The sequence below is a fragment of the Pinus tabuliformis genome, chromosome 6 (assembly GCF_031772625.1).
Source record: "Pinus tabuliformis cultivar Carrire ecotype Pingquan chromosome 6, CPIR1, whole genome shotgun sequence".
Lineage (NCBI taxonomy): Eukaryota > Viridiplantae > Streptophyta > Pinopsida > Pinales > Pinaceae > Pinus > Pinus tabuliformis.
In genome coordinates, this window is record NC_142292.1 from 1,523,599,307 (window position 1) to 1,523,626,372 (window position 27,066).

Below are 27,066 nucleotides of genomic sequence, written 5' to 3' on the forward strand. Positions count from 1 at the left end.
TCGACTCTATTGGACTTTCCACCCATATGGATGGAGCCGAACAAGAAAAAATTCATACAAAGTCTTTTTCCAAAAACTTCTAAGAATAACAATATGAATCACTATAAAACAAGAAAAATTCATACAAAATCTTTTTCCAAAAACTTCTAACTTTTTCCAAAAACTTCTAACAATAACAATATGAATCACTATGAAATATATATGAATCACTGTGAAATATTTCACAATATGAATCACTATGGAATATATATATATGACTCACTGTCAAATATTGAATCATTGTGAAATATATATGAATCACTGTGAAATAATATTTTTCCGTGTGATGCAGTCTTTTCAATCACATCTTTTTCAGTCACCTGTTCAAAGATGGCATAATAGAATTTGTAAAAATGGTTGGTGAAAATTTATTTTGCAAGTCCTTGCTTCAATCGTTGGATTCTTTAGAATCTTGTAACTTTATATTATAGGTAAAGGTAAAAATATTCACCTAGACCTTAACCTGATTCACCTGAAACCCTTACATCCAAAATTCATGGCGGATTCACAAGAAACCCTACCTGGTAACAGTTTGATGATAATGTGATTTAATCTCCATATATTAATAGTTATCAGTGTGAGAAGGTTTCGGAAGTGGGATCACTATTTATGTTGTGATCAGGATTCTTCCGTGAGATTTTAGCAACTCACATTTTGAGTAAACCACTTCGTCCATACTGTTATTTTTACATTTAAATTTAAATTTAAATTTATTTTGGTCTTTTAGGGTTACAGAAGCTGTATAATTTATTAGGTGATGTGAGGGAAACCTTGAATCCATCTGCTGAAATACATTAAAATATATAAAATTATCCCCAGTGCCACTTAACAAAGTTTAACCATGGAGGAAAGCATGTCGATGCAAATTTTTTTTCCCATTATTTTCAAGACCACGCAACTTCTAGAAAACAAATATAGTCCTATGGATTCGTCAGTACTCTGGTTCGGCTCAATTTGGTCACAATATCGAAGTTCATTGATTACCAACCCTAATGGTGACCTGGTCGCAAATCATGGCGCTATTATGTTAAATACATTCTGCACCATCATTCAAAGTGACTGCATCTACAGATTGCGAATCTCTCCATATTAAAGGAAGATTTGCAGGGTTTTTTGACATTTTGATCCCAAGTTCCAGATTGCTGACGGAGGAAAAAGAATGGAACAGCCTGATGCCGGCTTTGCTAAGCTGAAGGGGGAAGATTTCGAGTTCTACATGCAGAGCTACTCGATAACTCTCGGCAGGAAAGGCAGGAGTTCGTCTGTTGACGTCGATTTGTTCTCCCTCGGCGGCGGTATGAACATTTCCCGTTTACACGCGAGGATTTACTATGATTTCGACAGAAAAAGGTTCGCGCTGGAAGTTTTGGGGAAAAATGGGTGTTATGTGGAAGGAGTGCTATATCTTCCCGGAAACCCTCCAATTAAGCTCGATTCACAGGATATGTTGCAGATCGGGGACAAGAAGTTTTATTTTCTGCTGCCAGTCAGGAGTATTGTGGAGACTCATGCGAATCTTCGTGTTGCTGCTTTGGCTTCTCATGTTTCAGCCTCTGGTCCTATTGTTGCTGCAGCGGTGGCCAAGAAGAGAACGGGAAGGCCTAAAGGAGCTGGGGATGAGGACGGGAATAACCAGAGGAAGTCTCGGAAGCAGGGCAATGGTGTGGAAGGGGCGCTGATGGCGCCCAATGCTTGGCCCTCGCAAGAAATGATGACCTACAATGTGCTGCCGCCGGGACCGTCTGCTAAGAAAGGGTTTTCTTATCAGTTTGGTGAGCCTTTTTTTCTAAATTCTAATTTTCTGAACGCTTTTTTCATCTCTAGGTCAAGTCCCCGCGCTTTATCGTACTAAGGTTAACTTAGGTTATGCCACATAAAATCTGGTGTATCGTTTAGGTTAACTTGTTATTTCTTGGTTATTTGAGTCAAATTTCATGCTCCCTGAACCAGGGTGACCGATTAATTAATCACGTTTGAGAAGTTTTCTCCCTAACAACTAGGCAAAAAAGATCCAAGAAAGAATGCTTCGCTATTTTGTAATATATTTGTAATTTTATTTTGTATTATAGCCAGGCAAGACCCTTGTGGGCTTTCTGCTTAGAAGCCGTTTCCCATGGGGTTTTTCTTCATTTCCGTCCCAAACTTTCACCAGTTTCTTTCCCTATATCTGGGAAAAATGGCCTAGGATAACTATAAGATATTATAGGATAACAGAAATTGGCTGCATTAGCATGAAAGTTTGTTTTCTTGGGAGAATTGGAAGGTTTTTTTCACAGGAAATGTTAAGATTTTATATGAAAAAGGCTGTGGTTGATCCGTACAGCGGAGTGCCACAAGCAGTGAAAAGGATCATGAGATAGAGAGGAGTTTCCCATCTCTGACAAGTCTGGGTGTCTTCCAAATTCTGAGCTTTCCTTCTTTCCTAATAAATCAAGCAAAACCTGGACTACATGGATACATGCAAATGAACTGAAAGCATAAGATACTAACTTTCGCCCAAGCCTCAAGACCAAAGAAGGGGAAGCTGGTACTAGAGAAAAAGTTGGTGAGCTTTCCATGATTTGTTGCGGAGTGCGTTGAGGAATAATGCCTGATGTACCTTGATCATTCCTTTTGGTAGTAGCCACTGGGTATTAAACCTGCAGTTGTAATGACAGGCTCTAAGAAAGAGGGTAATCTGCGTTAATGTTGCGGAGGACAATGGAGCAAATGACATCTTAATCCAATCACTTCTCTCTCTAATGAACAAACCGAAGCACCTCTGATGATAGCTAGTGAACTTTCTTAAATCCCTGAAGAGGAAGTGGTATCTCCCTTGAGTTGTATAATAATCAGTGCAACAGAAGAAGTGCTGCCCTTTCTCCCCTTGACATAAGGAACAGAACCTGCAAATATGTTCCTCCCCGGGAAGAAGATGCCCTGTCACCACTCTCAAGTGGTGTGAACATACCCAAATATGCGAAAGAGGGATGTGGAAAGATTGCTGGAGGTAGCCTGACTGAAATACCTGTGGTCAAACCTGTGTTCTACACTTGTCAAACAGTTGGGCTACTGTGCATTGGAAGATGAACACTTACTGCATAGTCCTCTCCATTTACTCCTCTCATTGCCAGTGGCATGTGAAATCTGTGTATTGACTATTTTCTAATTCTGCAGTCTATCTGACAATTTCCATTCTGTTAAAAAAGCCTATTGGTCTAACCTTTGCATGCCTTGAGAAAGTTGGTCCTGTACCGTGATCAGGGTTGAATTTATTGTAATGAATATATCATAGTTACAACAATCTCTGAAACTTTGTAAGTCAACGTGGCTGAGCTGAGAGCTGTTTGAATTGGAAAGACTTGCCCAAACTTACTGGTTAGAGTCAAGACTTGTCAAGTCAGGCAAATCTCTTATAGAGAAGCAAGAAACTTTCAGAGTGCAACTGGCATCACAATACATATCAGTAACATGAATAAATTCAACTTACAAAATAAAAAGAATTTCATGGTGAAATGAAGGTTAAGTATCATTTTAGAGTTTCGGTGGTTAGGGTTGATGCCATTTTCATTATAGTTTTGTTGCAGTGCAGAGAGATAGTAGGTGTTCTTTTGCTTTCTCAAATCAGACCATTGATTTGAATCATCCAACATCAACAAATTGCTAGATTTCACGCATCAAAATCAAGGTCTGTTGCCATGCAATCTTCTTTCCCAAAATGTCTTAAAATGTTAAAAATGCATTGTTTCCCAGTTTTCACCAGCACTACCATGCACATTTTTCAGGTCATTGGTTAAGGGTTTGATCTTTGCTTGCTGTAAGCTGAATATAGCCCGTTTTATTGATTTGATTTGATCAATTCACTATGGTACCCCCATCCTCAGGTTTTAGTGTTAGGAAAATAGTAAAACCAATATCCATCAAGAATATTTTAATTTTAATAATTGTTTCTTATTAATGTTTTTAAGAGGTGCTTTGTGCTTTACCAGTTTATTTTGATTGTAAAGGGCTTCTTTTGAAGAAATTGGAAAAGGCTTGATACTGTCCCTAGTTATCTGATTATTTCATTTGAGAATTCAATTTTCACATGAGCTTATGCTGTCTAAATGATGGACATGTCATGGAATGCAAAATCCTTATTTTTCTTGCAAAATTTTTAATTTTTGTTTCCATTAAATTGTTTCATACCCAAGAAAGGTTTGATTGTCTGGTTGTAAGACTCAAATTTTACCCTGAAAAGATCCTTGCGTACTGTCTGAATCAGCTTCATTAATGTGTTTTTACATGGTCTGGATATTTTATGTTGTAAACTCTTCACATATATGTTGTTGCCGTGTTTAAATATTCTGTGATTATGGTTGTAGTTCTAATTGAGCAAGCTCGTTTTAACTTTTTCTTTAGATGCAAAAATATCAGACATGTAGTTGGCATGTGGCTCCTTACATTTACTTGGAGGTTGTTAATTAATGACGCCCTCAAGACATGAATGGTGTCTCTGAAATTGTCTGATATCATTGTTTACTTTATTCAGATCTAAAGGGGGATACATGGAGGAGAATGGACCATGAAACTGATAATTCTCAGCAGATACGAAAAGAAGAAAAGGAGGTTGTTTCAGCTGTAGCAACTGTGCTCTCTGATCTATGTGGACCAGGTGAATGGATGCCAATGGCTAAACTTCATTCTGAGGTGAACCTTCTTTATCCCACATGAGCATTGAATAAAGCCTACTTTTATTTTTATGTGAGGCAAGGTTACCCTTTAGCTTGTTAAAAATGGTATTGGAGATAAAACTGTAGGGGAAGCCTTCTCTTGATAAAAGGATATAGATATGGACCAAAGCAATGAAAAGCAGCAGTATAAAGGGTTAATAACAACCTTATAATGATCAAAGTTCAAGCTGAATACTTAAACTTTGAAATGGCATTAGTGCTGTTTGGAACCAACTTCATATGTGCTCAAACTCTTTGATGTTTTCAATTATCTGAATTCACTCATCTCTTGGAGGAAGCAATCCCAAGGAAGATGCTCTGAGCTTGAGATGATAGTGGTTAAAGACTGCTAATATCATGCCACTGTCAAACATAGGTTTTTGTGACTCTGATTTCGTCTGCTTGTAAATGCAGTTTTGAAGTTGTAAAGACTTGATATTAATGAAAAAACAAATTCTTATATTTCCTCACCAGAATGCCTAGAGTTCATCTATGTAGAATTCTCAAGGGGAAGAAAATTATGAGTTCTTAGATTTTCTCTGCATGTGGAATGCTTAAATTTCTCCTCTGTAGAATCTGATTTTCACTTTTGATTAAGGTTCAAAAGTTGATTACCACTGTAAGAATGCTATAGCATCTAGACTGCACGTAGATGCACATGAGGGTCAAAAGTTAGTTACTGCTTTATGAAAGGTACAATAGTCAATTTTTTGTTAGTTTTCTCTGCTTCCTGTTACCTATGTAGCAATCTGGTCTGATGGAAAATGAACAACATTCATTTGTATATCTCTGCCAAATGCTGCTAATAATGGTAGCCTTGTTTGTGTTACTGTAATTATAATTTTCTAAGTCTATAATGACCATTTTCTAAGCAATCTAATGTGATTGTTTTTGAGATTTGTTAATACACGCAACAGAAAAACCATTTGATTTTATCTTTAGTATCATGATATCAGTAACCAGTCTTCTTTGGACATGTAATTATTTTGCTAATATCAGATATTCAATGTTATTCATTAAAATCTTATGTGAAGACATTGGAGGTGCTTGACATAAGGCAGCCATAGTTTGGGAGTATCATATTCTTAAGCTAAGATTTTTAAGTGTATCATGTCATTTGATTCTGCAGGTTGATTTATTTTACTGGTTTTGGATTATTGATGATAATGCATAGAAATACGATCATGTATAGCAACATTGATTTAATTCAGGCTCTTCAAATTTAAAGCTCAATTACGTTTTTCCATTGTTTGCAGCTTCTTGAGCATTATAGTGGCATTTGGCATCAAAATAGGATAAGGAAGTATTTGACATCAGATGATTGGACTACTGCCGAAAGTAAAAGAAGGCCATGGGTTGGGCTTCTTGAGTTGCTCAGAAAAAATCCGGAACACTTTGTTATCAACACAAGGTCAAAAGGACGGATGACTGCGGAATTTGTATCTTTGGTCTCTCTCCTGTCCTAATCTGACAGACTCTAGAGAATGATAGCTTCATTGGTAAGCACTATAAATCAGATATCAGTTGTCATTAATTTGTAGGTTTTATCATCCAATTAATGTCTTGATTAATCAAATGCTATGTTTCCTTCATTGTTTTTTGCATGCAAATTGTTTTCTTTCTATTGCATGCCAATTCTGATATCTGGAATGCTTCACATTACATTATATTTGTAGGCATCATGTTGACATTTTATTGTAACTCAAATGCATTGGCACAGATGTTATTGATTAGAATTAAAATAGATATACTAGATAGTTAGGTTTTGTCAGTTAGACTTTTAGAGTTAAACAGTTATATTTGGGTGTGGGTTTTAGAGCAGAGTTGCTTTAGGTTATACGAGGCTTCTTATTGTGTTGCTGAAGCTTATGGTTTGTTTGAATTCCCCTTATGATGGATTGTTTGAATTCTCGTAATGATGCTAAAATAATATGTGAAATGGGGTCAGTCATTTCCAAGGCTATAAACATGCACTAAGATAACATGAAGATAATTTTATTAATGTTCAACAAATGACCAAAAAAATGTCAATGGGATTGTTGAGTGCAATAGTGTTGATACAAAGTGAGAGCACCTTGATGAAGGTGGCATTTTAATAAAGCAAGATGCAAAAAGTAAAATAATATAAGGTATTGCCATATATGCCAAGCCTTAAACTTTGACTGTAGTTAACAAAAACAGATATGAGAGAAATGGATCTCAAATCTGGAATAGGCAAATCAGGATTTAATAGCACTTGCCCCTTTAACATTCGAGGCTGAATGGAATGTAGGAAGCTTAGGATAGAGTGTTGTTTGGAAGAGGGAGCTAGAAGCCTAGAAGATAAGCTGGGTTGTGCATTGTGCTCATGCATGGACGGGGTTTCCCACTGTCAAGTCCTAGGTGGTCTCATTTGATTGCTAGTATGTGATCTAGAGCGACAATATCTCTGCGTTTGTAGAGAAGTAGAAATAGCCAGTTGAGCTCGCATTGATCTATAATTAAGGAATGTATTGCAATTGATTTGTCTCTTGGTGCCCCTTGTAGATAGGAGCACATGGAATAAGGAAGTGATCACATTTGGTATGAGGTTGGTTGGGAGGGTTGCTAAAGAATCTATGATTTGATTTTGAGGGCCAAGCATCATGGGTTGGGATATTGAAAGCAACTAGAAAGGGCCCATGACTCCCTAAACAAACATTGGATTTGCTCTTGAATCTTAGTAATAAATGGGGTTGTGAAATATGAAATGCTCTCCAATCTCAACCTTTTGAAGATGGTGGTGCAATTGGTAAATCCTAATTGACTAGTTGAGTTGGTGCCTCCACTCAAGCCTACATAAACCCATTTTGAATAGGCCTAGTGGATGCAAAGAACATGCATTTAGTGATGACATATGAACATAGGTTGGACAATGAGCTTGTTTCTGCGCTCTAGGAAGTGTGTTGCATATCTAGCCATCTTTAAGCATAACCCACTCGGTGGGTTAGCCCAAGTTACTTGAGTGTAATGCATGTAGATGTAGTCCTAGGTGGTCCTTGTCTAGTAGGAATGAGGCAACTAGGTGCATTCAAGTGAACGTTTAAACAAGGGGAGGTGGTTAATTGAGATGCCCACAAATTTCAAAAGATTTGAAATCCCCATAAGCCAACCTTGAATTTGTTTGGATCAAATACCTAGAGCAATGGACTTATGGATAGTAGGCTAGGTATGAGTAATGAGCTTGACCTGTCACCAAGTTAGCATAGTTATGAACACATTCAATGAATGAAACTAGGTTGAAAATAGTCTCAAGTTGAAGGATTTTGACACCAACTTTGCAAGAAGGATGGGTGTGGAAATTGCTCGCTTGCATTGGATGAGTTGTCAAAGGCAAAGGGTTTGCATCCTCTTCGACATGGCCTAGTCATATTGAAAAAAAGGCTCCCAAACCTTCGAACTATAAAGATATAAAGAGTTGTGAGTTGGATAATGGAATCTAAAAAAGACCTCTTGGATGGGGGATATCTTAGAAAGGGTGTCAGAAGCACAATCTCTTGAGTAGGGCTAAGGATCTATAGCCTATGTTGACATAAAGTTGGAGAACACCTTTTAGATTGAAATGAGGCCTTGAGAATTAAATCCCTAAGTATGTGTAGGAGTTGTTGATCTTGATCTCCTCCCTAATGAAGAAGAAATAGTAATTTGAGAAGACCTTTTTCGATTTGTTGAAGATCATAACCTTGGTTTTGCCCAAATTGATTGTCAACTATCGAAGGTTGTCTACAAGGGCTAGTGTATCTAACCATCTTTGTAACCCCTTCAAAGAAGAATCTAAGAGGATCACATCATCAACAAAAGCAAGAATAAAAATCACAACATGTTGGAGAAGACACCCATCACTGTCTTGGATAGGGTTATATGAAGGAAGGATTCCAGTTTCCAGCTTGTTGGAGAAAGGGACACCCTTGACCTCTAGTGGCACTCTTGATAAACATTGACACCTTTGTATGCTATGTGATAATGACCTAGAAGAGACTCATATAAGCACATGTTGGTTAGTAGAAGAGTCTCAAAAATGGCATTGCCTCTAAGCCTTTGGAATAGAGCCTCTTGTGGGACCAAGTCAAAAAGTTTTCTGAAATTCTATGATGTAGGAATAAACCTTCAAAAAGAAATGTCTTACCTGCTCGATAGCTTAGACTTTGAGGATGTGATTGATTGTTTGATAGGTAGGTCAAAAACTAGCTTGTCCTCTTAACTCTAAGGTGTCTTTGCTCAAGCTCCTCAAGGAGTATCAAAGGGATGGGGGTAGCATAAACCATTGAGAATGTATGACCAACCATGATTGTCTTGTAATTGTTAGGATTTGCACTGGAACTTGATTTGTGTATTGGGTGGATGGTGTTATGAACAAAGTTCATAAATGCAATAGAATACTCAGAAGATTTGAAATATATAAATATCCTTGATAGGACAAATATATTATATAAGAAATTTACAGAAGATATGAGATATGAGATGAGAATGTTACAAATGAGGGTCCTGTATATATAGCTAGGCAAGTACCCTTTCACGAATGATCATGTCTACAGAGACATGCCTCTTCAATACTAATTATTAGTTAATTGATCATTATTCATCATCATTATTATTATTTATATCATATATATATATATTATTCATAATATTGCTCTCCTCTTCAAAAAGCTTTGTCCTTAAAGCTTATTGTTGATAAGGCGTGTCAACTGTTACTTTGTCTTTTAATCTTTTTGTTTCTTTCGAAGTTCTTCGAGTTGTCATCTTCATTGATACATGATGATAAGATCCTTTGAGAGATAAACAAAATTGTCTTACTAAGAAGGGATCTAACCATCCTAAATCAATCTTCTGTGGAATCTTGCGGTTGTTGGAAACTTGTGATGATTTGTTGTAACAAGACTGGATTGTGCGAACTTCAATATTCTTTAGAACATAAGTTTGTTTTTTTTTTGTCCCTAGCGATACAAATTTGTAGATTGATTGAGATGTTTGTTCTTGTGATTCAGATATATATAAAGAATTCTTTTGGTTTGTCTTTCCTTTATCATGTGTATGGCAATATTTTGACTTAGTTCAAGTACTTATGTTGTTGAGTTACTTATAGAATATTCACTTGGAATTTCCATTTTTTGATCTCCAACATTTGAGTGTGTTTTTTCTTAAACTGCCTTGTCTTCTTCTTGAATTGTGATATTCATTGAATCGATATTCATTCCTTTCTTGTCAACTTGAATTTCTATATTTTAAGATTTCGTTGCTTCCTTCTCAATACGGTGTTGTACCTTGTTTTTCAACAACTTGTTGTCTTTTTTAAGCTTCTTGATTTGTGTTAGTAATTTTTCACTATGGTCTTTAAGTCGGGAAACGTCATCATTTTTGTCAGTGGTGATTTTGTCAATTTCTCTTTGCATATTATTTTCTAGTACTTTTTTACTTTCTTGAAAAATTACTTTTGAGATATCTTGTATGTTTTCTGGTGTTACTAAATTTGGCTTCAATGTAACATCTTGTAGTGCTATTTTTTGCTTTTTGTATGAAAATGTCAAAATTTTTTCGTATTTAGGATGGACCCTAGAGTTTCCATTCATGGTGACCCCAAAATAATGTCACCTTGATTGTTCCATAGGGTTTGAACGAAGAATTGCGATGTAAATGTATAATCTTCAATGTTTAATTGTAAATTGGTTATGATTTTTCAATTATATTTGACTCTCAAGAATCACTAATTGGTTTGTGATTTTAGGGTTTATATAATTTTTACCTTCCGCTGGTGAGATAAAAATAATAGCATTTTTCTCTACAAGGGCCCCCTTAATTTTAAATAGCACTGGAACATAGTTAAATATAGTTTTTGAAAATCTTCCACTATTGGTTTCCGTTTTTGTTTCCTTTTTCGCAATGATCTCATAAGGCCTTTTCCCCCGAAAAATGTTCTTTATTTTATATAACTTGGATAGTTAAACCCTTTATTTTATATAACTTGGATAGTTATTTTATATCCAATGGTACCCCTGAATTGGGGGTGGTGTTTTCATGGGACCCGCATGTGTCTCTATGAGGAAAAAGAAGGTCGCGAGCAGTGTTTTAAGATTCGGTCGGCTTGAAACCGATTCGGCCAAGTTGGTCCGAGTCAAGGCCTCACCGGGTCGACTCGGCCAGTGAACTGGTTCGGCCGGCCGAGTTATTACCGAGCCGGCCGAGTTGTCTAATAACTCGGCCGGTTCAGTAGTGACCCGACCGGCTCGGCCGGGTAGGATGACAGCGACCCGTGAACTAAAAACAACGATTTTTTTTTAATTTTTTTTCTTTTGGGGGACTCCAAATTTTTCACGATGATACTTGAATGGTTTTTTGTCTCTAAATAAGTTTATCTCATTTGATCTTGAGAGGTTTGTTTAGGTGGTATCACATATGTAGTAGAGATTCCTTAAGGGATAGCTTCATTCTTCTTCAAAACCTTCCAATAGGTTCTTTGCCCCTTTCTTAAAGCAAACCTAACTTTGTGGCCCCAACCTTGGCCCTCCAAAGATGAGCATCGAGCCTTGAGTTGATTCCACGTGATGTTACACCCCTTGACGAGCCTCCAAATGCTAAAACACTAAACTTAAAACCTTGGACGTTGGACTATTTGATGATATGCCCAAATGGACTGAAGATGCCCCTTGGCTGGCCTTGACCATGTTTTGGTGGATGGTGCCTTCTTCCAAAACACAGATAAGGATGGTTATCATTGAGATGACTTAGGAGGGCTAGCACATCCCTCTTTGATGCCAATGCTTACCCTTAGGGGTGCCATGTCACTCACATGCTTGAAAAGGGTGACGTAGGGTCTCTCCTAGATGACATCATGGTGGAGGATGCACCTTTTGAAGATGTACACATGCACTTTGGGACTTTCTTGGAGTGAGGAACACTCTTGGACCCTTGTATTAGTTCCTTGATGACTTACAATCTATTTTGGAGGATAACACCATTTCTAGCCTCCTTGGTTATGTGTTTTTGTTATCTCTATATCATCATCATGTATGTATTGGACAGTGCATTGGGTGCCATTTTGATATAATGGATATATTCATGAGGCTACTTTGATCATATGTTGTCTTCTATCTATATTCTAATGATGTGTTTGGAAACATGAATGAAAACTTCTAAAATTATGTTTTTTTATAAAATAAATAAATGTTTAATGTATTTTTTACAACGATCGAGTCATTGAAATCGAGCCGACCGAGTCGATACCGAGTTAGAGTCGGAGTCGGAGTCGACCCTCGGCCGAGTTGGAGTCGGAGTCGGTGTTTTAAAACATTGGTCATGAGACCTGATAGCATCTTGAAGTGTACTTGGTGAAGACCAAAACATACCATTACAGTTTCAACAGCCAATGGGGATTGGTGGGGCTGCCCCCCGAAAGTGTCCTACATCTGAAGAGACTGTCATTTGGCCCAAGGTTGGCAGTGAAACTTATGTTTAATAATCTTAGTTTGTACTTGGAAGGACTCTCTAGGATGGTAAATGCAAGGGAAGGGAATCTATGTCAAGTAATTGTGTATGGATGTATTGTTGTATATTTTCATTTGGATTTCATGAGACCTGATAGCATTTTGAAGTGTACTTGGTGAAGACCAAAACATACCATTACAGTTTCAACAGCCAATGGAGATTGGTGGGGCTGCCCCCCGAAAGTGTCCTCCATCTGAATGAGACTGTCATTTGGCCCAAGGTTGGCAGTGAAACTTATGTTTAATAATCTTAGTTTGTACTTGGAAGGACTCTTTAGGATGGTAAATGCAAGGGAAGGGAATCTATGTCAAGTAATTGTGTATGGATGTATTGTTGTATATTTTCATTTGGATTTCTGAAAAGCAGTGTAACTCACCTATGTTAAATTTTCTAATTTGATGTAGCTTTGTTTATATTTGTAATTTTGTACTCAGTATTATTATTTGTTTCATTAGAGTTTTTATATTTTTTGTGATTTTATGTTCGGGAGGTGCTGACCCATACGACATTTCCTGTGCCATCACCTCAAGTTTGTGGTCTATACCCCTGACCATCTATGGAAGTGGTAGCAACTATTTTGACAGCTTTGCTATTGTTGCTGGTACTTATTAAGTTATTTTTTAACAATTTTGAAACATAAGAGGTGAAACTCTTTTTGATGGAAGCATTCAGAAAAGAAACATCTGAAGGCAAGGGGACTGTTGTCCTTGAGAATGTGATCAGAGAATTGGTATGGTTGGTTGGATACGTTTATGTTGACTTCCTTCCTTGCCTAGGGACAGTTGAAACTAAATGGATTTAAATTTTTAATCTTTGTATGCCAGTTGAAGGTCAATTCCAAATGCCCTCTTGTGCAGGCCTGTGTAATCTGGGTTGAATTATGTTATTAGCCTATTTTTGACATCTGAATTGATCTTGCAAAGGTGACAGAATAAATTCAGCAAATGGAATGCAGCAGATTTTTGATTAATGGCTGTAAAATTTGACACTGTAGAAGGAATCACAACAATTATATAGTGTGGAACTACAATACAATGAATCTGTAAACGCATAGTCCAAACAACATATATAAAATTTAGACAAATGGAAATAGTACCAACACCACAGATACTTTACTAAGAAGGTATGGACCCCAACTTGGGCCCAGAATTATTCATTGTGGTGTGGGTGGCTGCTCTTGGTCCTGCTTAGTCTCCAAGCAATATTTGCAATACCGAAACTTTGAGCTCATTCTTATTGTCCACACCTATAAATAGGCTTAAAGGGAGATAAACCACTGATATAAAATCTTTGGCGGGCTCTAAAGTAGGGGCACGTAACAATAAAGCATTTATACCAAAATAGATATAATACTCAGGTATTTGGGCCAGGTGTCTATTAATCATCATGCAGTGGTGTTGGTCCCTTCACGGGGTTGACAACTGAATGGGAACCATTCCATTCCCTCTCTGTCCTTATTCTGCTTCTAGCGGCTAGCCCAATGTTATTAGAACCGGACTGGAACTGGAAAAAAACTGGACCAAAAAATACATAAATGTTCAAATTTTGAAAAAAAACATATATATTCATGTGCATCCATATGAACCCAAACCATTATACACAAATATGCAAAGTTTATCATATATACAACAAGTAAGGGTGCATATAACCAAAATTGCACCAAGTGCAATCCATCTTTAAACTAAAACTACATCAACAAAGAGGCTCTAGATGTCCTCTAGAGTCCAAAAAACTCATGCTACAACCAATCCCTACATATCATCAAAGTCATTGCCTATATTGGGATTCTCATCATCAATATCACCTCTATGCATTAAAACAATATAGAAATAGCTTAACATGACAAATCAAGATTTTGTTTGAGTGATGGATACATTTTCACTAGGGTCGTGGCAGAGGAGTTCAGCAATCAGTGCAATCAACATCAAGGTACATAGAGGGCTTGGTGCTCTTCATTAAGTGCTAGTTCCATACCCTTGTACATGACAAAATCCAATGGAAATGTTTCAATCCCTCAAATTCTGAAATCCCCATAACTGTTAAGTCTGCTGGATTTTGAGTCAATTAATGGTAATGTGAAAAATTAAAGTAAAAGGCTTTTACTTTAAGAATTTAACATTGCCATTAATTACATAGCATTAGTAGGGATCTATGGTTGAATATTAGACTGCCCCACTCATAAATTATTTCTTAAAAAAAGAAAACTTTGTATTGCAAGGGTCCCTTGTGACATTGTACAAAACTAGCTGGTTCGGTACCATGCCTTTTTTGGTCTGTGGCATCAGTCTAATATTCTAGGAAATTTGCGCTAGGTTTTCTTAAGCAACTAGGGTTTTCATCAAAATCCTTTTGCTGTTCAGAAAATGAAACAACTATTCCAGCATAAATATTACCTTCAGTAAACAATCCTGCTCTTTCAACAACCCGACAAACCATACAGTGCAAAGCTATAGTTCAACAATTCAACAGTATTAATATAGTCCGAATTCAACGTTCGGATAAATCCAACCAGTTCCAGTACAATTCCAAACAATTCTAATCTAATTCTGAAGTCAACAGAGCTTGCTAACTGATCACTGTATCCTTTCAACTGATCTGAGCAACACTATACTGTTTTTTGCGGTTCTGACCAGAGAAACTGCCTGACTAGCTCAAGGATGAACCATTGTTCTGCTACAGGGATTATCCACAATGCGATTGTAACTCAGAAATGGAATGTGAGTTTCCTCAGGGAGATAGCGAGGTGTCTGAAAGGATAATCAAACTCTGGTCTGTCCCTTAAATTGGTCAGAACTCCAAAAATCTGTCTCAAGGCTTCCTGTGCTTGCTTCAGGAACTTGGGCCTGCTCCAGACCTCTGTCTAGCCTCAGTGAGGGCTCGGACTAGGCTGAAAGGTCTCTTTTCATACTTATACAAATTCGTATGGTCACAGAATGGCTATCGTTGAACCTGTTCTACAATTCCGGTCTCAGAAAAGATGAAGTTTAACTCCAGGAGAATTTCAGCCTAATTCAGATGGTTGTTTTCCTCTGCCACAGGGTGAGCCCACGTGGATTTGGCCTAAGAAAACTTTGATCTGTTCCAGGAATTAGCCTCACAGATTCATCCAGCTTCAGGGTGACTTGATTTGCCTTGCCACAGAGCCTTCCCAAAATACTTCACTGCTCCTTAGATAGAGAATTCCCTGTTGCCAAAATAAAGTAGAAAATAGAGAAACAGAACTAACTAGGGTGGATTCTTTAACCACCGAAATTAGTAGGGGAAAGGGATCTTAAAACTCTTAGAGTCTCAGGCTGAAGAAAACAGAGTCAATTCAATTCCAATCCTATGATCAAATGAATTTTAACTCTTTTGAATTTATAGTTTTCTCCATGGGCTTCCATATTTGAAAGGTTGTGTATGCAACCCCCAATCTTGAGCTCTTTTGCCCCAGCTGACCCAATATTTGTGCAGTGTTGCCCCAACATTGTACAAATTTGGGTTTTTACCTCTTTATCAAGGCTATAGCCTATGGGGTCGGATAGTCTATTTCGTCCGCCATTAGCTTATCAATTTATAGGGAACATTGCACCAGGTCAGACTGTATTTTGCTAAAAAACGGTAGGAACTCGCTGGTTCAGTATGGTGAATGGTCCAGTTCGTTTCTTATAACACTGTTAGTTAGCTTTCTCTCTGATTTTTAGTATGGTAGTGATAGGAGTTGCTTTTGTACTCCTGCTGTGTAGTTGCATGAACCAACTTTGTTGGCGCTCATTGGATGTTAATAAAAAAAACTTTTGTTATTTTATGTTAAGGCTAAATTTCTCTTAATCTATGCTTAGGGCCATCTGGCACAATCTGTATGTTCAAGCTTACTTTCTTTTAGGTTGTAATGGCACAGAATTCTGTACTCCCTTCTCGAATTGCTTTGTTCCAAAGCAGTTGGTGTGCTGGATGTTGAAGTAATTCTGGGCCTTTCCATGTATCATCCTTGAAGGGCAAATCCATCCATTGAATGAAATACTCTAATAGCATCTTAGTCCATAATTTCTTTTCCTGTATTGCATCTCAAATTTTTGTGGCAGCAGAAGATTTATGGCGGCCATTGCACTTCCCTGCCGAAAGAGATTTTCTGTTGCTGGAGTTGATTAAGAGTGAGAATAATCTTTTCGGCTGCAATAGAGAAACAATGAACCATAAGAGTCTGGATTTAATTCTCAAAGGTGAGGACTCCCATAAAAAGGTTTCATAAAGGCCCAATGTGTTAAATTGGGAAACGTTCAGGTGTAGCAGATTTCTGTTTGCAATATTCTTACTTCTCCATTGGCCAATTCCATTAGCAAAAAGCCGCATATCACATCAGGTTTAGAGCTCTCCTTATTCTGTTACTTCCTGCATGTTATATATTTGACCATTGATAGACTATCTAGTGGCATTGATTCTTCATTTTCCACAAGTTATTGAAATGTCCATGAACTATTGATTTTCTTGCCTTGTGTAATCCACAACCCTCATTTTAGTGTTAGATGTTTTATCCATGCTTAGTCAGTGCAACAAAAATTCAGCTGTTGATAAATTCACAATAAGAGGAAGAAAAACTATTCCACCTGTGAGGAAATGAATATACTTCAATTTTTTATACGAGTTTAAGAATGTCTAAGTTGTCATTGGATGTTATATTTTGCTTTATCATCTACAAATTTCAGTTATATTTTGAAATATGACCTCAATGTAACTTAATAACATGAAGTCTTAAACCATCAGCTAGGGACAAATAAATGATCACTATATTATTTATCTAACGTCCTGATCATATCACAAATAGTTGCATGTTCAATGATAATCTTGTCATCAACCATCTGTTTGACAATTGATATATTAGCCAGATGAGGGTCAATATTGGCTGAAGTGTTTAGCCCCTCCACCAATGTAGAGTCTTGTCTGTTTGTCTGTTCGTTGAACTCACGTCATCCACACCTTGGCAGCCCAAAATATTAATGTTCTTGTTATGCTTTGTTGTATAAGCACAATTGTTAATTTTAGGCAACAATGGTATGTTCTATACTTTAGAGCAATTTTAATTCAATTTCTTTATTAGCCCAGTATCAACATTCAGATTAGCAATCACATCAACATGATAGTAAATGTAGATAGAACATAAACATAAATAGTAGAAGACAAGCCAAGACAAGAGGACACAAGATGTGGCACCAGCCAAGGACAAACCCCAATGTGGGGAAACCTTTGATCAAATATTCTTTTAGTCTTCAATAGTTCAGCAGAGAGAGATAGTACAATTTACAAATCTGATAACTTATAACAGCAGCAAAAGAGCCATACCAGAAAAATCAGTCAACTTCAGGCAACTTCGGCCTCCAAACGGCAAGATGAAACAGCCCTCAAAATAGTCAAATTCAGCTCAGTCAAAGTCTGGTCAAACAGTCCACCTGCGGTCAGCCCTAGCTGCAGTCAACGCTGGTCAACAATCAACGTTTAGCCTCGATTTTTGTGACCAGAAATGCGGCCTTCCCAAACAGAGATAGCCCTCACAAAAACGTAGTCAATGGAGGTCAACAGATGTTGGTCAACACTTGGTCAAACTGTCCAGAAATTTGGTCTCCTGAAATTTCGGCCGTGTGGAGAGAGGCCCAGAAATCTATACCGAATCAATGAGGAGAAAGAGAGAGAAGTGTGAAGATGAGTGTGTCCAAATGAGGTTAAGTCGCTTTCTATTTATATGCAATGTTGAGGATGAATAGACGTCACTGTTGGGCTTCTGAGCCTACATAAGTTTGCTGGCCGACCTTGACAATTTGACCATAATCAAAATAAATTCATAACTTCATTTGTACATGTCAGAATCGGATTATCTTTAGATCAATCCTACACTTCTCGGAAAGAGGAATCCAAGAAAAATATCAGCGGTCATAAATTTTATGACCCATGTGGAGTTTGGCTCTAGGTGCCAATTTTAACACTCCCTCTCAACTAGGGAGAACTCCATCTGCTAATCCCTCTGCCAATTTGTACTATCTCTGCCATCAATACACTGCTTTGCACTGCTCTGCTCTGTTGAACTATGAAGAAGAAGAAGTGATCGAGAATGTATCATACCATTCTCTACTGACCCGAAGTTAGTCCCAATCAAAGGAGAGTGTGTCATACCACTCTTACTGACCTGAAGTCGGTTCCAATTGATCCCAGATCAATATTAGTCATTCTAGCATAGGGAGTACGATAGTACACGATGCGTCCATCGGTAGTACTATGGTCCCTATCCTCCTTTCCCTACTCATTGGCCAGATGAGAGGTACTTCCCATGAGTCCCAGACTGCATGGGTAGGATGTCTTAGTAGGAGAAGGATGAACCACTCATCCTGACTACATGTCGCCAAGGGTTATCGCAGGGGAGGGTTGAACCACTCACCCTGTACACAACAAACCACTAGGGGAAGGTTGAACCACTGACCCTATGGTTGCTCACTGCTCCAAGAAGTACCCCAAGCCCCCCGAAGTTCCCAGAGCTCAATGTCCATCTCATATAGGACCCTCATAAGAGGGTCTCTCCATGACTCCAAGTCGTTTTTGGAAGGCCAAGAATTTGACCTTCCGCAGGGGCTTTGTCAGAATATCGACGACCTGCTCATTAGTCCTAATGTGATGGAGCCTTATAGCTCCTTGTTGTACCATGTCCCGAATAAAGTAGTACCTGATATCTATATGCTTGGAGCGATCATGAAACACAAGATTCTCTGATCATCAGATCCCACTCTGGTTGTTGCAGAGGATCACGCTGGTATGCAACACATCTCCAAACAACTCACTGAAGAGCTTTCTCAACCAGACAACTTCATAGGAGGCCATACTAATAGTTATGTATTCAGCCTTGATGGTGCTCAAGGCAATTGATTTCTGCTTCTTGCTCATCCAGGATATCGAAGTAAAACCCAAAGAAAAACAACATCCAAAAGTGCTCTTGCAATCCAACACACTGCCAACCCAATCAGCATGAGAATAACCATGCAGGCTCACATTTCCGGCAGTGTATCTCAGTCCATGAGTGATTGTGCCCCGAAGATATCTCAGAAAATTCTTGGCACCAATCCAATGTATATGATGAGGCTCAACCATATATTGGCTGAATGTGTTAACTACAAAAAACATATGTCCGGACGGGAGTTCACCAAGAACATCAGTGCTCCTATGAGTTGACGATACTCATAAGCATTTCCCAATTTAGGTACAACAACACTAGCACATACCTTCTTAAAATTAAGTTCCATCGGAGTAGTCACAGGCTTGGAGTCCACCATCCCAAATCTTTCCAATATCTTGATTCTTCACAACATATTTTCCTTGAGAGGAAAATTTCACCTGGCTTTTTCCAGACCTCCAACCCTAGGAAATAGTGCATCGGTCCTAGGTCCTTCATCTCAAATTTAGAAGTCAACTCCCTCTTACATTTGTGAATGAGAGGGTCTACACTTGTCAGAAAGAGGTCATCCACATAAATTGCCAGAATGAAAGGTTTATCATTTTCAATTTTAAAGTAAGGGTTCGGATCGGCTTCACATCTAGTGAATCCCAACTTCATCAAATAGCTATTGCTCCCCTCATACCAATCCCGAGGTGCTTGCTTCAATCCATAGAGAGCTTTCTTCAACTTGCATACATGAGATTCCTAATCATGAACCTCAAACCCCTCGGGTTGTTCCACATAGACTTCCTCTTTGATTGAACCATTCAAGAAAGCGGCCTTGACATCCATTTGTTGTAGGTACCATCCTTGCGAGGCAACAAGGGCTATGATTGAACGGATGGTGGTGTGTCGGGCAACAGGTGCAAATATCTCATCGTAATCTACACCTTCCTTTTGAGAGAAGCCTCGAGCAACAAAGCGAGCCTTGAACTTTTCTACACTTCCATCAACTCCATGCTTGATTTTGTAGAGCCACTTAGAGGTGACAATCGATTTGTCCTGGGGTCTAGGGACCACCACCCAGACATCATTCTTCATAATTGACTTGTATTCTTCATTCATAGCATCCTTCCATACTTGATCTTTCACGACATCTTCGAATGATGAAGGCTCATTTTGAATGATAGTGCTCATGGCGGTCAAATATCCTTGATACTTGTTTGGCTTCTTGCATTCACGGAAAGTCCCCCTTGGTGGAATGTGTCTTTCGGCATCTTTGAGAGTCTCCCTAAGCCATGAGGGTCTCCTTTTGGAGGAGGGCTCATGATGAGGACAATCAATATGATCCATAGGTTCATCAACATCAGGCATGGTTTAATCTTCTTTTGCACCTTGATTTTGGGTGTCAGGTTCTTTGTCCTTCCTTAGGATAGGAAGGTTGTTGATCTTCCTGAGGGCCATATCTTCGTCGAAGGTGACATCATGACTTATCTCAACTTCCTTTTGACCAACCACATAAATTCTATATCCCTTAGAATTTTCACTATAGCCCACAAAGATTCCTTTCTTCCCAGATTCACCCAATTTGCTTCTTTTCTCTCTCGGCACATGAAAATATATGGGACTTCCAAAAATTCTAAAATGAGAGACACCGGGTTTCTTACCAGTGAACATTTCTTTGGGAGCCTTGGAGTGCAATGCTTGATGAGGGCATCAGTTTTTAACATACACGACGATATTTTCGCTTCAGCCCATAGGAACTTCGAAAGGCCTTGATCATGAAGCATGACACAAACTGTTTCTACAATAGAGCGATTCTTCCTTTCGGCTGCACCATTTTGCTAAGGAGTGTATGGCATTGTATTCTCCCTCTTAATGCCAACTTCTCTACAATAATCTTGGAATTCATTGGATTCGTACTCGGTCCCATTATCAGTCCTCAATATCTTGATTTTCTTCTTGGATTGGTTTTCGATCAAGGCTTTGAAGTGTCGGAACTAGGTGAACACTTGATCCTTCTTCTTCAATAAGTAGATCCAGGTCTTGTGAGAATAAATATCCGTAAAGGTGAGATAATATAAGTATCCTCCTAAAGAGTTTACAAGCATCATACTAGATATGTCAGAGTGGATCAATTGCAATATATCTGTGGTCTTGCTATTACTTGAGGGGAATGGCCCCCTTGTAAGTTTTCCTTCGGCACATCCCGGACATACACCTTCATGCTCTACTTTGAACTCGGGCATACCTGTCACCATCAGTCTCACATCGGGTAGGGTGATCACAATCCCTTGGAATGATTGTGATCATCATCATGCGATGTATCCCTTCTATTTGGACACTGCCTTGCATAGTGGCCAATCTTATTGCAAACAAAGCACCTACCCTTCCTTCCTCCCTTAGATCTAGGCTTTCCATGGAAATGACCTTTAGACCCTGCATTATTTCTCCTTTTGGCATGAGCGGAGAATGCAGTGGGGTTGCTTCTATTAGAAGGCATTTCTTGCTCCACCATTCTTGTTTCTTCTTGAATGCATCTCAACATCAATTCTTCAAACCCTGGAATTCGATCATTGTTGAGGACGGTGGTTCTAAATACATACCACTCAGGTGGGAGTCTTCCAAGGGCGATGAGAGTAAGTTCCCTGTTAGGAATGACTTCTCCAATCGAGAGTAGATCGTTCTTGATCTTAGTAATCCTCAAGAAATATGATTGAATATCCTCGTCCTTGCCCTTCTTAATATCTTTCAGCTTATTCTTGAGAAATAGAATTTGATTAGCATTACTAATCTTGAACATATTGGCCAACCTGTCGTAGATCTCCTTGGAGGTCTTCAATTCGGAGATGTAGGCCACCAAATGCTTGTCAATGGAATCCATGATAATTTTCTTTGCTTTGACTTCAACCCTATTGTACTTGGTCTTCGCAGTAGTTGGTGCATTTGAAGGAGGTTCAGGGATTTTACCCTGCACATAGTCCATCACCTCTTTTTCTTCCAAGGTCAAATCAAGAGACATCTTCCATCCATGATAGTCAAATTTATCATGGAGCTTGTCTTTAGCCGGGAAGTAGGATGAGGAACCCATTGAACCTGTTGTCCTTGTCCAACTGTCTTTGGTGATTGCTCTTTCACTCTTAATTGGGCTGTCTTCACCTCAACTCTGATACCATGTTAATTTTATGCAACAATGGTATGTTTATGCTTTAGAGCAATTTTATTTCAATTTCTTTATTAGCCCAGTATCATTATTCAGAGTAGCAATCACATCAACATGATAGTAAAATACAGATAGAACATAAACATAAATAGTAGAAGACAAGCCAAGACAAGAGGACACAAGATGTGGCACCAGCCAGGGACAAACCCCAATGTTTGGAACCCTTTATCAAATCTTCTTATAGTCTTCAATATTTCAGCAGAGAGAGATAGTACAATTTATAAATCTGATAATTTATAACAGCAGCAAAAGAGCCATAACCAGAAAAGTCAATGATGGTCAACATGGCAAATTTGACTCTCAGCAAATCGGTCAACTTCAGTCAACTTCAGCCTCCAAATAGCAACATGAAACAGCCCTCAAAACAGTGAAATTCAGCCCAGTCAAAGTCTGTTTAAACAGCCCAGCTGTGGTCAGCCCTAGTTGCAGTCAATGCTGGTCAACAGTCAACGTTTAGCCTCGATTTATGTGCCCAGAAATGCGGCCTCCCCAAACAGAGATAACCCTCACAAAAATGCAGTCAAAGTAGGTCAACGCATGCTGGTCAATGCTTGGTCAAACTGTCCTGAAATTTCAGCGGTGTGAAGAGAGAGGCCCAGAAATCTGTACCCAATCAATGAGGAGAGAGAGAGAGAGAAGTGTGAAGTTGAGTGTGTCCAAATGAGGTTAAGTCACCTTCTATTTATATGCAACATTGAGGTTGAATAGACGTGACTGTTGGGCTTTTGAACCTACATAAGTTTGTTGGTCGACCTTGACAATTTGACCATAATCAAAATAAATACATAACTTCAATTGTACATGTTAGAATCGGATTATCTTTAGATCAATCCTACGCCTCTCGGAGAGAGTAATCCAAGAAAATTATCAGCTGTCATAAATAAGATGACCCATGTGGAGTTTGGCCCTATTTGCCAATTTTAACAACCATCCTACTGTAGATGCTGTTTTGCGTTCACCCTCTCTATGAGCTTTTTCTGTCATCATTAACAACATCAAATAAAGCAAAATAAATATGTCTCTGTTCTTCTCTTTCCTGTGTCACTTGGCCATTCTTATTATGATTGTGTACACTTCTCCAACTGAACAGTCTCTAGTGTTATGTGGTACCCAATGGGCCTTGGCCCCCAATTTGAGTAATTTTCAGCTACTTCAGTGCTGAATTTTCTCTCTACATTAGCTGCGAAGGGTTTTCTTTCCTTGTGCATCTCTTCTATGTGCACTTTGGGTGATTTTCAGATCGGAAATGGACTGAAAATGTCCCGTACTCATTAATTATGACATGATGACTAAATGTGTCCTTGTTCATAGCAATATCAATCAGCCTGTAGGTTTTGTGCTGTTCACTATAGCTGGTAAACATTAATTTCATGCATTTATTACTTTGTTTTCATTTTGGAATCGGACCATATGCAACAGAAACAAAGACTGTAAGGTGACTCAATTGAGGTTTTCTTCCATGCCAAGCCTCTGCAGGGGTAGCATTTTATACTACTTTTGTGGGGGACTTGCTAACCAAGTGCCAAGCACACTAGTGTATATTGCTTCTGTGAAATACCTATTAGGTACTGCCTATGTTGGAACATGCATCTTACCATCTTTACAACTGTTTGGTTGAAACGAACAAAGTTCTTTTACTGATATCCAATGTAAAAAGGACAATGGGTTGAAATCCATATAAATAACTTAATAAGTGAGAAATACGCTTGATAATGAATGAGAGACAGGTTGGATGTTACAATGCCATTGTGTATTCCTAGCATTGACTAGTTACAAGGGTTGACAGGTCATGTCCTTTAGTTGGATGTTCACTTCATTTATTGTATTATTTAGTATTACTAGTCTTTGATGTTTATGTATATATTTATGCTCATTACGATGGTTTCTCCTTTCAACTGCTCCACTTTTGTTGAGCAGTAGTTGAGCAGTATACAGAGTGATATACAAAAATAAATTCATTAAAATGAGCCTCTACTCAATTGTTTGTTGGAGGATTGTAACACTTTTACTAGTTTTCTTTTCAACTATGGCTCAGTAGTTCTTAAATTTGAGCTAAGCATTTGACTTTTATTTTAAGAGACAAACACCCACAATTCTGATGTAAAATCATCTGCTATCAACATAAAATACTTGTCATTGTAAACAAATATTGTCCTCATTGGATCACATATGTTGGCATGCACTGGTTCAAGATCAGTGGTCACCTTCCAGGGCTTGCCTTCGTTGAATTCTAATTTTCTGGTAAGACAAGTTTGACTACTCCTTTGGTGCTACAATGTGTTGTTGTCTTGTCCATCGTTGGTTATCAAGGCATGTGGCTTTGCATCTTCATCATTAAGAAGTGCATGAAGGCCCTGCTCCTTGAATCCTGCCGGAGTTTTCTTGATGCTTTGTTTGCCTATTACAAGGCATATTCATAAAAATGAAATCCAGGTGTGTGCTATGCTTTATAATCTCATTGATCAAAAGTATTTATTTCTCCAAGCTAGGGATGTAAAAACATCTATGAACTATAATTATACCTTTAATAATTAATTTTGATTTGGACATTGCCTTTTCCTTTTATAAGGTACTCTCCATCACTAGACACTCGAGAGACAGATTTTGTTTGACCTTTTACAAAAGTAAATTGACTAATCTTTGCAGTTAGTCATATGTTTAGAAGCTCTTGAATCAATATAACAATTATTAAAGTTACTGCCCTTCTACCATTGTTCCCTGTTGTAAGGCATGAATTTTTCTTCTTTGTGCTGAACTACATTGTCTTCTTTTTTGATTGTTGTCCTTTTTTTGAATTGAGGTTCTTGGTTGTTTAGTTCATTCCTGAATTTCTTAAACAAATTTGTTCATACCCAGATTGCTTCTTCCACATATCAACATCTGGATGACGAAGAAGTGCTTATTGGTGTTAGTGAAATCCTATATGTATCATGTGTGATACATTGGGAGAGTCCATTAGCAGATCACTTTGCTACCGCAATAACTATGCCAAGTAAGAAGGTTCATGATGAAAACTTTCTTGATATTGAATTATCACGTGAATCCATTATATGAATTCAACAAGAATGGATTGTTGAGATTGAATTGGATCCTCGACCACACAGAATTTGAAGAATCAGTCTCTACAGTTTCTACTCAATATTACCGTTAAAGAGGTGGAATATTTAGATCAAATAATTGACAGATTATTGAGTCAAAACAATTCCAAATATCACCTAAAAAGTTAGAGATAGGAGCCCTTGTAAACAATCATAGAGCTGAAGCTTTGAATTGGTATGGATCAGAGAGTAAAGGTCAATCAACTTTGGTATATATTGTTTTGTTGTTGGTGAAATTTATGGCCTTAAATGTGGTGTCCTACAAGGTGCAACAGGTTGTTGGTTTGAATATTATTCATTACTAAATCTTGAAGCTTCATTTTACTTTTGCTGACATGAAATGCTAAGGGTCTCATTTGTACTGTCACATCTTCGTTTGTTTGTGCCTGCTTTGAAATTGTTTCTTATAGTTTCAGCAAGAAGATTTTTGTTTTTGTGTGTGGATTCACTGTGAATGTGCATATTTGATTGCAGATGAATACATGTGTAAGTTCCTTTTGGTGTTTGCATGGTCTAGAGGAGAATGCTTGACAATACAATGCTGTTTTCTTTGTTTTAGACAGAAAAACAGATGATAGACACTACTGTTGAATGTCTGAGGTTGTAGTTCACTTTGCATGCTATATGTTTTGTATCTGTTTTTGAGTTATGTTGATTAGCATGTGCAAATCATGTAGTTATGTAACAACGAAATGTGTTGTTGCTGGTCATTAGAGAAAACATATTGAATTGGTAGAAAGTGGATTTGATCTTTGTTGAGGTTCTTACTTTTTGCTATGGCGTGCAGGAAGTATTATATTTCGCTATGGCAAAAATGATGTGAATGATTTTGAAATGTCAAGCTTCTGGCTGCTCTGGAATCTTGCATATTTTCTTATGGTGCTGCGAGATTTTTGCTACTTTGCTACTCACGATCTTAACTAAGTGGATTTTGACCTAGAATTGCCTACTGGCATGACTCTACTTTGCTACTCACCATCTGAACTAAGTGGATTTTGACCTAGAATTGTCTACTGGCATGAGTCGTGATCTATGTTTGTATGTTTTATTCTCTTTTGATATTCTCCTTGTCAGTTTAGGAATGAAGAGGCAACCCATGAGGCCAAAACGTGTGAAATTTAAGTATGAGGATGGGATGAACTAATCTCTATAAGGGGTCTAGAATTCTGTGAGTATCAAACAAAATGTAAATAAGTAATTATCTTGAGTTTCAAAATGTCTCTTCAATTTCATTTGACGTTTTCTTCTTGAATCTGGGCATCTGAATAAGCAATTTCTTGAGCTGAAAATGTGTGAGATTTCACCCATGCTGCATAACAATGACATGATGGATCCATTTAGAATGTTTTATTTCACTTCGACGTTCTCTTTATGATTCTGAAAATGTGATGAGGCGATTCCTTTAGCTCAAAATGCCTGGGTTTGAAGCATGAGACTGACGGGAAGGAATGGTTAGAGGGGTTCTAAGGTACTGGGGATTTTGTACCTTATAAAAAATTGTAAATAATTTGAATGATTATAATAAGAGTTTATCTTGAATTTCAAAAACTTCAAAATGTCTTTTTGATGTGTAGGTGTAATGCAAGAAAGTATGTAAACATTTTTAAATGGCAGCTCAAT

General features: G+C 38.0%; 1 protein-coding gene across 1 annotated transcript; it reads left to right on the forward strand.

Annotated features, from left to right (window-relative positions):
- The first annotated feature begins 474 nt into the window (after window positions 1–474).
- Window positions 475–26,678, forward strand: LOC149264518 (FHA domain-containing protein FHA2-like). Its single transcript, XM_089428245.1, has 4 exons — window positions 475–1,811; window positions 4,550–4,707; window positions 5,987–6,229; window positions 26,234–26,678. Exons 1-3 carry the CDS (start codon window positions 1,199–1,201, stop codon window positions 6,194–6,196), a joined length of 981 nt encoding a protein of 326 aa, XP_089284371.1. The 5' UTR covers window positions 475–1,198; the 3' UTR covers window positions 6,197–6,229; window positions 26,234–26,678.
- The last annotated feature ends 388 nt before the right edge of the window (window positions 26,679–27,066 follow it).